The sequence below is a fragment of the Cebidichthys violaceus genome, unplaced genomic scaffold, assembly GCF_023349555.1.
Source record: "Cebidichthys violaceus isolate CVI_PGR_0920_01 unplaced genomic scaffold, fCebVio1.0.p SCAF_11, whole genome shotgun sequence".
In the NCBI taxonomy this organism is placed as follows: Eukaryota; Metazoa; Chordata; class Actinopteri; order Perciformes; family Stichaeidae; genus Cebidichthys; species Cebidichthys violaceus.
The window spans coordinates 8547908-8560693 of NW_027176274.1; the positions used below are offsets into that span (position 1 = coordinate 8547908).

Genomic DNA, 12786 nt, shown 5'->3' on the forward strand with positions numbered 1-12786 from the left:
GCGAATTTTGCTGCTAGCAACTTTTATCGGAAGAATTGGCAACACTGGGCTGGATTTTTCTGTGTTTTGTTAGTTTTATGGCCGACTGTATCTTCATGCATCGTGTTTCCTTGTTGCTGCAGGTGACCCTCAGTGATTGACAGATGTGCGACACAGCGGAGAACCATCTGCCTCTCCTCGTGGAGATCTGAGTTCTGGGACACTGAGGTAAGCTCATTCTTCTTTATGTGGAATTAGAAGTTATATATTAATTATTAGATTGTCATTATCGATTAAGTAAAACATTACTCTTGAAAATGACTCCAGCAATCTGACTCATGATGCCAGAAAAGAAGACCTACACCCCCCGTGTTTTACACGCGTCATGAGAGCGTTGCAGTCCAAGTTGATTTTACCAAACGGACATTTCCTTTTTGGGGGATATATTTGCCATTGCCTGAAAGTCATTTGACTACAGTTCCCATGGTAACTGAAGAGCCAATGGAGACTTTCACATCAGCGAGTCTTTGACAGTTTGACAAGCCGGAGGAAATGAATGAGTCAGCCTTTCATGAAGAGCTGAACGAGCTCACTAAATGGAGCCTTTTCAATTCACACACTCCGATATAAGGAGCGTGTTCGCGCAAAAAGATGTGACTGGTTCAGATTGTCGTAAACATGATCTCCGTCTCTTCCCGTCTCACAGCAAAGAGGATATTTTGCTCCTCTAAGCCTGCTTTGTAACATTTCCAGGCTTATCTGCACAGGTCAGAGAGCCGTGCGTCGTTTTATTTTGGATTCAGTTTAAGTCGATAACCTCTAGATTCTGGTTAGAAACACTGAAGTGCCTTTAAACTCCTACAGGGTTCAGACGGTAGGTAGTCCGAGGTAGAAAGATGTTATAGATCATTAGTTTTGTCTCTCAGTATATCAGTTGAGATATAAACAGCTGTTTATTCAGTGTGATATAATATGGCTAATAACAAAGAATGGAATCATTTAACTACTTTGTGTTTGAAATCATACTTCACAGTCCTTGAATACAGTTTTGATTGTTGTATTTATTTATTTGAACAGTTACTGCCATATGATTTTTTTTCTTTGCCAGCAAAAGTAAGCAAAACAAACTAAATCTGACACTCTGCGTATGCATATTAGTCACTATTTTGTGCCTGCACAGCTTTTCTCGCATCTTGAATCTGAACCGTTTGATTCATCTTAACTGTCTGCATAATCTCTGCGCTTTTGACTTGATGCAGTATCTGCATGTGTCACAAAGTTAACCGAGGACACTGACCCAGATACAGCTGCAATGAGTTTACTTACAACAGTCTTCTGTCACATGTCGCACACTGTGACGGCACATGTGTCAAAGGGAGGAGAGAAGTGACTAGTGATATCTGTCTTATGTTCTCTCATCTCTCCTGATTAAATATGTGTGATCATTTAGGAAAATGGGTTCTATAGCTTCATGTTTTTAACATCGTTGCTCATCAAATCTGTGGTGAGCTGCGCTGTGGGGTTTTGTGTCACAAGGGTTAATAAGAATGCACATAAGCCGAGGACCAACAAAATACTCTGGCTTGACCACCTCAGATTTGAATAGTGGAGGGAAAGCCCATTTGACTGGCTGTAGTGGTTCATGTTCATGATTATCCACAAGGTCACCTAGGTAGCTCCTTATGTAACAGCGTGGCCAACATCACACTCATGTTGTATCCCATTTACTACAACTAACAATTAACTATCGTCTGCTTTGCTTCTCTTCTGCTCTCTCCCCATGTCTCCTCCTCTCTCCCCCCATTCTCTGTCATTTTCTATCTCCACTAGGCAGCCAAGGGGGGGGTCTCTGAGGAAGATGCTGGGCTCAGAGCGCGGTGTTGTTGAAGAATGGCTCTCAGAATTCAAGGTACAAAGCCCTCCTCTCCTCTGTTGTCCATCACGACTCAAGTCAATGAAATGCTCTCCTCGAGGTCAAAACCACTCGCTCTGGGTGTAACATTTTGGTGAAAGAGTGTTGAGCGTTCAAGTGTGTGCATAGCTCCTCTTCAGAATTTCAGTGCTTTGTAAATTGTTACTAATTTCAGTGAATGCAAGCAAGAGCTATAGACATTTAGGACAGTTAAGACTCAGTGTGAGCTGAACCTGTCCAGTTCAAGCTAAACACATAAACTGATTCTAAAGTACAGCCGGGTCTGACAAAGTGTATTTAAACATGAGGAAGTGCAGCACCCTGACTGACTCAGACCTAACCTCCAGTGACCACCGGACACATAATCAGCTCTATAGACTTATGTCTTTACTTACACGTCTATTTTTGATGGACTAGCTTGTGTCTCTGAAGCACAAAATCCACTTGTGAATGTATATAAATGCTGATTTAACTTATTAACTCACTATGTATTTAATATATATACACTGTTAATTTTAATATTTGAAATAATCTGTATGAGATCTAAGGGAACGAGCTAAAAAGAAGGAATTGTTGTGTAGTGCAGCAGAGAGAAAAGAGGGAGTTTGATGAATAGTGAGGGAGATGGATTGGTATGACTCATTGCGTGAGTTGGTGCAGATCAGGCACATTGTGTTCTGTCCTCAAAATGACCAAACTTAGGCTGTTAGGAGAAGATATCTCTGCCTTCTGTCCTCTGCAGACCAACACACAGTCTTGACCATTTAAAGAATTTCACCTCAGGATATTCTGAGCCTGTCGGATATCATCAAGCTGACGTTCAGCTCCTTCACAGACATTTTGTGATTCCTTTTCATTTGAGTTTTTATGTCCGAGAATGTTTTTTAACACTACCTAAGAGAAAAGGCTTTTTTCATCAAGACGTTTTGACAGGTCAAAGCAGAAAAAAGTGTGAATTACACAATTACCGATGACCGAATTAAGTTGAGCTGCTTCAGTTTCAGGGTCCTGGTGTTGAGTGTTTATTATGTTGGGAGAGGTGACACAGCTAATGATTATGTTGCCCTGATCCAACAGCAACAAAGTGATGAGGGAGATGTCAATCATTCACAGTTTGTACACGCCCACAATATCCTGACAAGAAGTCTAATTTGGCTACATTAATGACACCCGAGTGCATTGGCTTTAAGTTGTAAAGGACCAGTTCTGAAATCTAAACGTCAACATTAATCCCCAGTAGGGTGTGTTTTATTTTGAAAACGCTGTTTCCCATGCATAGAAATGATGCAGAGGTATGTGTCATAGCACTATTCTGAAGAATAGTAAAACAACAAAAGCAAAAAAAGTCTGCAATTGCTCAGCAAACCTTTTTTTTTCTTTCATTCCTCTCCTCGCTCCAGTCCTTACCAGAAACCCACATCCCCAGCTACGCCGGCAGCCTCCATCTAAAGAAGTCCCTGGTGCCAGCTCTCTACAGAGTCATCCAGGACCCCAACAGTGAGGTGAGGGGCCACACACACACACACACACACACACACACACACACACACACACACACACACACACAGAGTCCCGAGTACGGCTGTTTTTAGCTCTGTTGGTAGTGACTCACATGAAGTAGACCTAGTTGGCAGTGAGCAAGAAACTGACAGACAACGGTGTATTGGAGCTACACATGCACACGAGTATGATGGACGGGCGCTTGATGCCAGCCCTACTAACAGTGTGTTCTCTCTACACACACACACACACACACACACACACACACAGAGCACTCTGACAGATTGGAACATCTGCTGCCCATACTGGAAAAATACATGTATAATGAAAGATGCAAACACAGATGCATTATGAACACAGATTTAGTCACAAACCCAGTTTACGTTAAGTGTGCTGCAACACACAAACACTCACGAACAAGTATTATCTCCTTAAAGGACCTAATGACACAATTCTTTTGGCGCTCCGGAGGCACTCATTGAGACGGGACTCAATGATACACTTGGTGCCCCCAATTCCCCCCCCCCCCCCTTCACTCTTCTATGGTCAATTTTAGGTGTCAAGCAACCAGGGATCTAAATTCTATTAACGTTGTCAATCTGGCTGCACAATAAGTGATCAGAGAGAGAGAAAGTGTGTGTGTGTGTGTGTGTGTGTGTGTGTGTGTGTGTGTGTGTGTGTGTGTGTGTGTGTGTGTGTGTGTGTGTGTGTGTGTGTGTGTGTGTGTGTGTGTGTGTGTTTGACTGTTGCGTGCTTGGGTGGTTTTCTCTGATGACATTGAGAGCCAAATGCCTTGCCAAGTTCATTAATGAGTTGCCGCTTATTTCAGGGTCAGCCACAGTCCAACACACACACACACACATACACACACACACACGGTCCACTTCCCTGACCCCTGAACGGTATAAACACATTGGCTCAGCTGCTGGCTCCCCTGAGAGTACATCTGACCAGACTTCCATTGTAGTGATTTATCCCCTCTGCTCCTGCGCATCTCCCACTATTGACGAGCAGCAAAACTTTCCCTCCATCTGTCCCGGCGTATGCAGTCAGGATAACATTCATTCATGTTTTTAAAAGAGAGCTTTGAAGCAAAGACGCCGTCTTAGTGTGTTTCTCTATTCAGAAAGGTTTCAGCTGAGGCTGAAAGCTTTGCCTATGAGAGTGGGCAGGTTATTTAGATTATATTATATCACCACAGGCTTATGTTCATGTTAATTTGATGCATATTGTATTTCCACTTGGCTCTACTTATTTGCATTTACTTATACCCCTTCCCCCTCCCCTCTATCCAGCTGCTGGAGCCCGTCTGCCACCAGCTGTTCGAGCTGTACCGGAGCTCTGAAGACCGCCTGCGCCGCTTCACCCTGCAGTTCCTGCCTGAGCTGGTGTGGGTATATCTGCGCGTCACAGCCAGCAGGGATCGCCAGAGCAACGGGTGCATCGAGGCCCTCCTCCTGGGCATCTATAACCTGGTGGGTGTCCGTAGTGACGCTTGAGGGTGGTTAAAGGCAAGACCGTGTACAATATGTACATTTGGCTGTGCTTTTCTTTGAGACACATCTGATGACATTTGTTTCTACGACCGTGAAGATAGCTAGATCGACTCTGTGTCTGCACCAAAGCGTTGATATCTAAATCCCTGGGTATGGTTTAGGACACTAGTGAGGCTGTACATCTGTTGACATTAAAGACGATCTACAGGGAAAAGCCCCGATAATGGAGAGACCCGGGATAGATTGCATCACCAGGAAACACCCTTGGGGAAATAGGCTAAGAGCTAGAGATATCAATAGAAAGAGCTCCATGTCAGCCAGCACCGCTGAAGGTATAACCATGCATAATTTATTCCTCTGTCTATACCACGCACGCACGCTGTACATGCTCATAGACCTCTCTCATTGATGACTGAACTCTGATAAACAGTTTTGCTCTCAGCAGATATTCAGAGATATACTGTTGGGCGGTGAAGGGCAGGACGCTGCCTGAACCGATTGTACATTCACAGAGAGTGGGACATAAAAGGATAAAGCCTTTTTAGTTCCACATACCGAAAGGACGCTTGGACGGGTGGTTGGATATATGTCTTTGTTCATCTTTACTTACACAAAGCCAGGAAATAAGAATCTGACCACTTTTAATCAGCGCATGTGGAAAAAGAATAGCAGTAAAAGCACATTTATCCATATTTAATGGGATTTTATATTTGATTTTGGGAATTCTCCCAACATCCACGTCTCCCATAGCTTATACAGATAAAAGTGTGGAATGTTACACACTCAAAGGAAACATGGAATATTGCCGTGCCTCTCAATCAGTTAACGAAGCCTGTTATGCTGTAAAAACCATCGCCTCGATAAATCTTACACACCACTTGAATCCTCCTCAGCCGCACGTAATTAGTTCACGGAGCAAAGTAGGAATAACGAGTGCTTTTGGCCAAACGAAGGATGCTCAACTCGACGTGTCTGTGATTGTAGTCGATAGCGTTTGTGACTCAGTGGAGATAATCGGGTGTCACTACTAGAAACGGCATCATTTATGTGTTTCTTTTGCATTTTTGTGAATTGAAAGGTGTGGGACTCTCATTATAAATGACACTGCTTTTCTGTCTCTTTGGTTTTGCAGGAGATCGTGGACAAAGATGGCAACAGCAAGCTCCTCTCCTTCACAATCCCGTCTCTGTCCAAGCCGTCGATTTATCATGAGGTAGGGCTCTCGGTGTACTTAGTTGTCGTGGTCGCTTTGGCTGCTTCTGGCTCCTTCTCTCTGTCTTTGCCTTCTTCCCCCTGACTGTTGGAGCGTTATAGAGACCTATATAACGTTTTCTTTTTTGAGATGACATCTCCTTTAGGAGGTCAGTTTTCATTAACCTCACCTCCAGTGGCGTTCCATCTGTGCGTTTTAATGTCGTTTTAAGGTTTTCCACACAGTTACTTCTGTCACTTTTTGTTTGTACAATCAGGAGCTTCATTGTCTGCTTATCGTTCTCTATGACGGGTTTTCACCCTGCTTTTGAGTGAGACTAACTTTGAAAGCTTTCAGCATAAAAAGTTTGGGCAGGCCAGGAATAAATCCTTTACAGTTTGCACTTATACTCAAACTTTTCTCTTTCGTTCGATATATTTGGAAATGAGGTGACTAAACTTTGGTTTTCAGTTTTCGTTACTCACTCTGTCTCGGTGGGTTTGTGCAAACTCCCCAACTTCTGACCTGACTGCTAAAACAGGGCACAGTATTGACTAATGTGTTGAGCTGGAATTCATGAGGTGTTTAACAGGACATGCTGATCGAGGACTATTCACTGAGGGCAGACAGAAGCACTGTGTTTTGATGGCCAGTTTTTTTTTTTCTGCTACCCAAGGGAACGAAACCATGATCTTTTCCAATACCCAACAAACTAGGTTTGTTGCCTGAACCTAAGACATCGAACAGAACAGGCTTCTACTGTGTACAGTATATTTTCATACAGTTTGACGGCCCTTAGTGGGAGCTAGTGTGGTAGTGAGACTACAGTGTGTGCTGAGGGCGATTTATTGCTGTAATTACAAGCTTCAGAGGCTCTTTCCTCCACGCTGTGAGAATGAAGAACTCGTAGGGGGGGGGGGGGGGGGGTAGGCAGTAGTACGACTCCACACATCACTGCTCCTTATCCCCGGGCCTCCAGCATTAGCATACACTCTAGTCTCTCTTTGTGAATCCATCCATCCTCCCAAGAGACACAGAATATCAATTCAATTTTAGGCTGACTACTTTTTCTCTGCACGCCATCACAATATAGCGGCCTTGTGATGTTTCCTCAGCTAGACGTAGATCAGTCATTGGTTCCTTTTTTTCAGTTGTTACTTCCTGTTTCTATTTATCCTCGACAGAAAGAGAAGATTTATGATTATTTTGCCATATCAACCAAGTTTGCTTGTCTGAATGCTCTGAAATGACTTGACTTGAAAAAGTACAGTAGTACTCATTTGATGTGTGAAAAGGTTAATGTTTAATTTCATAAAAATGTATTATCTTTCATCATGTTATGTCAGGTGAGGTGGCTCTCTTCGACTATAAAACACTGCAGGAAACCCTGACCTGTCGGTAAAGGTGTGCAGAAGCCTTCAAGGAAAGAGGAACATGGATTTAGGTGGAAGGAACTAGTGCAGAAATTCTGAGCTTAATATTGTGTGAAGGACTTTGTGGAAGACACAGCGAAATTGTAAGACATAACTTTCAGTGGAGTTGTACAGTCAACAATTTATCAACGAAAATTCCACATTTGGAAGAAGTCGGTTGCTGCCAGCTAATTCAGTCCGAGGTGAGAGTTTGGCAGAGTAGTAATATCATGCCACTGTAATAAAGTCTGACCATTTATCACAGTCTGACCATTTACTAGCATGGAGGAAGCCACTAGGTGTTAGCTAGCCGCTAAGTGTTAAATTAACCTTGTTTTCGTGTGTGTGTGTGTGTGTGTGTGTGTGTGTGTGTGTGTGTGTGTGTGTGTGTGTGTGTGTGTGTGTGTGTGTGTGTGTGTGTGTGTGTGTGTGTGTGTGTGTGTGTGTGTGTGTAGCCTTCTAGCCTGGGGCCCATGGCATTGACAGAGGGGGCCCTCTGTCAACATGACCTGATCAGAGTGGTGTACAGCGGCCTCCACCCACAGAGAGAGACCTTCACGGCTCAGAACAGGTACCACTCCAACTCCACCAGCTGTTCACAGAGAGGCACTAATCTGAGACGCAGGAACGTCACAAAAGAGATTAAATTGCAGCAGCTAAGAGACGTCGTGCTCAGTCCGTCGTACTGAATGACTTGGCAGAGGGAGAAACCTATTTGTTGCTTTTTGGATACCGAGAAATGGCAGCGCTGAAGGCTTTTCAGCCTCAGTGAACATCATCATTCTCTTACTTATTGTATTTGTTGCTTTCACCTCACATCTCATCCTATCCTGTTCCTTCCCCGTAAAATGAATAAGACCTTTTAAGATGATCAGAGCATAACCCTCGACGCTCATTCAGCCTTCCTCTGGCCGGACTCGGCAGCCCTGAAAGCTTTGTTGGCTCTCACATATTCTCTGCTTCTGTGGATGAGTGATAATCTTAGCATAGTAATGAAGTATGCTGGAGCCCTGCTGGAGCCCTGCCTGAAACCGCCGTTTGAAGTGACACATGCGCAGAGACACAGCTCTGACACTTCAGATGTTTGAGAGCTGTGGTCCTCCTGCGCGTCTCTCCAGAGCCGTGTGGCCCTTGGCCTTGATGAACATAGAGTCTCATAAATATAGCGAATGGACTTCAGCAGGGCTAGGCCTCCGTAGATTATCTGGAAACCCATTTGTGTGCCGGGGCCTGAGATAGTGTTTATGAGAAGAAAGCCCGGAGCTCCCGAGAGGTGCCGGCTCACTCCGACTGATGATATATAACCAGGACGTTTACCTCCCCCAGTGCACGGTCGATTAAGGCCCTTACACTCAAGGTCCTCCTCCTGGTCGTCCACCATCAACACACACACACACACACACACACACACACACACACACACACACACACACACACTCTAAAACTAAATCTGTTCTTGCAGTATTTATACTTCATGTAGATTCATGACAGACACATTTAAATAGAAATGACCATTTATAATTAACAGTTGAATCAAATGGCTAAATATTGTACCAATCCGCTATAATATCAGTCACCGTGCATTTGGCCTGACTCTACACCACTGACATGGCGTGTGCTGAGAGTACCAAGTTTCACATGGTATCGGTGCTTTCCCTTTAATTGACTTAATTAGACCTTTATAAGTGTCTGTATTACTGTGCTTGACTCATACTTTTTCTTCCGGTTGCAGGTTTGAAGTGCTGTGTTTCCTCATGCTGTGCTACAACTCTGCTGTGGTGTACATGCCCCTATCGTCCTATCAGTCGGTCTGCAGAATGAGCTCACGGTGAGGAAAACACATGTTTTTTTTTTTTACTTATATCACCAATAGTTTTGTCCTTTTCGTACCCAATTAGTGACCACCATCTCCTCTTCCTCCTCCATTATTTGCTCCACTGAATCGAGCGTTAAATCACCTCCTCTACCCTGTAGCCACGCACTGACCTCGATACGGACTGTCCAGGACGATTTGATGTATTTAGATTCCATTAGGGCTCCGTTGAAAGGCCAGATGAAAAAGCATCACTGCTGGATACCTTGTCTGAGTCTGTCCGTCTGGGAAACACCGAGATGCCCTGGAGCTAAGAGAAAGGATCAATGTGGAATTCACAGCATGAGGCTCTGTAGCGGAGCCGCCGCCCGGTGATTGTTCCACCGCAGACTGTTCAGGATATGAAGACTTCCCTACTGTGCCTGAGCAGTCGGACAACGCCTGAAGCAAACTCGGTCTAGACAGACGGCACACTGTGACTGTGAAGCTCTCGGCACACAATGCTCAGTGTTTTGGGTTAAGCCTCAATGTGTAGACTCCAAACACTCCGTCATCGAACCTTGCCTCACCTCTACAACTGTACATTTAGCTCCTCTTGCTCACTGTTTTATGTGTTTATTCTTTTTGTAGTTTATTCTGGAAGTGACTGATGTTCTCTTTAGTTTTTTTCCCTCATCTGATCGGTGCTACCTCTCTTTGCTGTATGACTTCGCTCACCTTACTTGTGTGTGTGTGTGTGTGTGTGTGTGTGTGTGTGTGTGTGTGTGTGTGTGTGTGTGTGTGTGTGTGTGTGTGTGTGTGTGTGTGTGTGTGTGTGTGTGTGTGTGTGTGTGTGTGTGTGTGTGTGTGTGTGTGTGTGTGTGTGTGTGTGTTCCCTCCTCAGGCTGTGTGTATGTGGCTTCCCCCGGCAGCAGCAGAAGCTCTGGAGGGAACCGTGCAACCGCGTGCTGCTGGACCCCGAGTTCATGGTGCAGATGCTGACTGCCGTTTATCACGCCATGTATGTATTTTTAAAGCTGCAATTACTGATAGTTGCGTCCAACTTGTTGTATTTGGGACAACCGGATGGATAAAAGTCCAATATTCCCTCGCTGTTAGCTCTGCTTAACTAACTCTTGAGGGAGATATCGGTCTCTTTTAGCTGCTTTAAGTTCACTAACTGCATCTGTGTGCTGTTTGGTGCTCAGCAGGTCGTCTACAGTGGGGGTTTTTAGAGCTTTTTCTATGAAAACCGCTGTTCACTGAAGCCAAAATCAGTCGGGTTTATTTTATCAGGTTTAAATTCAATGTTTTGGGAGCAGTGACATTGAAAGAACAAAACGATAAAGTTGCAGCCGGACAGCTTAACAATGGGCTGTGAGATGCTATAAATCTCTGTTCATCTGAACTCCAGATTCAAATGATAATTCTTTGCAGGTTCAAGCGACCCCTTTCAATTTGTCACATTCTTTTCACATTCTCATTTGATGCATTGTTAATAATAATACATTTTATTTATGAAGTGCTTTTCAGAGTACTTAAAGACACTTTACATTAAAATTATCATATATAAAAGCTATACACTAAAAACACACAATAATGGTCACACATTAAAAGCAGTTTTGAAAAGGTGGGTTTTGAATTGGGATTTGAATGTGGAAAGGTCGGTGCAGTCTCGGATGTGTTTGGGGAGAGAGTTCCAGAGGGAGGGCGCAGCTATGGAGAAGGCTCGCATATATCTTCATGTATACATGATGAGTTCTAGGGCTGCCCCCTCTTAGTTGGCCATTTTGGTCAATTTAGTCAATTAGTCTTTTTTTGTTCAAGTCTCTCTTCTAGTTTGCTGCTATCTCCTGCAGAAAATCTCCTAACAACACATGCTAGCACTCTACCAAGGACAGAAGCTCCTCACTGTACAGACTGATTACATCAGCAGTGCATTGTGTTTCATCCACTATGTGAGGACTGTCGCTGCAAAGCTGATTACGGCTCCTCGATGATAGCTCGTCCTCGTAGATGAATCCCCTGATATGGTGGTGGCAAGGAGAGGGTGGCGGCGAATGAGTATGCATTCTGCCTCATCGCCCCCATGAGGGTCCACAGCAGCAATCTGGAGATCGGAGCACTCGGTGCCGCTGTAAGAAGAATAACCTTTTTAGTATTCCGGACCATGGGTCACCTCAGTGCCAGCCTGAGCTCTCATATTCTGCGTCCGAGCAGGCGCACATGAAGGGCAGATAAACCTGAATCCACGGCTCCACACATGCAGAGGGACCTTGGCACTCGTCAAGGATACTCCGGGATTTAGGTTAATATGTCTGCTAATGCTACAGCGCAGTAATACCACATGGAGAGAGAGGCAGAGAGGGAAAGGGAAAGCCTATCGGGTTTGAAATGTATTCTGGACCGATTTTCCAGCCCTCACAACATCAGAGTCTTTTTTTTTTCTTTTTTTTTTTGCCTGCCCATTTATTCCATCCTTTTCATCTTGAGTCTAAAGGGAAACTCATGCATTTGTCCGGATCAAAGAAAGTTCAGCCATGCAGATCTTTTTAAATAAAATTTGTATTGTATTTATTTCTGGTTTCCGTTCCTTTAATCACACCTGATTGACTACGAGGTTGTGACACCTTATGCAAAGCTAAAGACAGCCCTCATCTACAGCAGAGTGCCAGAGTATGAACACAAAGATTTACCTATAAATGCACTTACGTTAATCCTTTATTCACACTATTTGCATTTCATTAGAACTTATGGACTTAACACAAATGAGCAGTTTTGTAAGTAAAAAGCTTTAGCTTAAACAGACATAATGTGACAGTGAGGTAGAATCACTCTGACTGGACCTCTTCTTCTTCTTCCCTCCTTCACTGAAGCTGCAGACATTACTAAATAACTAATAATAGTTCACAGGGATGTGACTCAGACATCAAGGCATCTTGTCAGACGCTCCTGTTTCCTTAAATAAGCTCACAACATGACGTTGTTTAATGTAGGTGTGCATGCGTTTGTGTCTTGTGATGTGTAGATACAATGGAGAGTGGGAGATGGGCCGGGAAGCTCTGGAGGACATTCTGTACCGAGCCCAGCTGGAGCTCTACTCCCAGCCTCTCTTGGTAAGATGACGATGGCTATATCAGGCTCCTGATCAGACTTCAAATGTCGTAACGCCATGCTGCTTTTTATCACGTAACTGCTTATTGAGCCGCATCCGTGCACGTGTCCTCTCCAGCTGGCAAACGCCATGAAGAACTCGCTGCCGGACAGCGCTCCAGATGAGCCGCGGGGGCGCAAAGTGCTCCAGGTGGAGGTGACGCCCACCATCAGCCGCATCTCCATCTCAGCCATCACTACTGCCTCCATACGACGCCACCGCTGGAAGAGAGAGGGTAAGACTGCAGCGGCAAGACCCAGCCGCCATCATGAACCAGGCCTCAGTGCAGGAGAGATCAGAGTAGATCCATTTCAATACTCTTTTATGTTATGCAGTATTCAGTTGTGAT

The 12786-nt window shown here is 44.4% G+C and overlaps 1 protein-coding gene across 6 annotated transcripts in view; it reads left to right on the top strand.

Moving 5' to 3' along the window:
- Positions 1 to 12786, top strand: part of LOC137866928 (hyccin 2-like) — a 31495-nt gene that overhangs the window by 10476 nt on the left and 8233 nt on the right. For 5 of the 6 annotated variants that reach the window (XM_068703265.1, XM_068703221.1, XM_068703257.1 and 2 more), the window contains exons 2-11: positions 123 to 207; positions 1810 to 1888; positions 3292 to 3393; positions 4687 to 4866; positions 6020 to 6100; positions 7947 to 8062; positions 9224 to 9319; positions 10188 to 10304; positions 12312 to 12399; positions 12516 to 12672. In XM_068703265.1, the coding sequence (XP_068559366.1) occupies positions 1838 to 1888; positions 3292 to 3393; positions 4687 to 4866; positions 6020 to 6100; positions 7947 to 8062; positions 9224 to 9319; positions 10188 to 10304; positions 12312 to 12399; positions 12516 to 12672 (988 nt within the window). In that variant the 5' untranslated portion in view covers positions 123 to 207; positions 1810 to 1837. The remainder of the gene's footprint in view (positions 1 to 122; positions 208 to 1809; positions 1889 to 3291; positions 3394 to 4686; positions 4867 to 6019; positions 6101 to 7946; positions 8063 to 9223; positions 9320 to 10187; positions 10305 to 12311; positions 12400 to 12515; positions 12673 to 12786) is intronic. The other variant, XM_068703247.1, reaches the window with a different exon arrangement.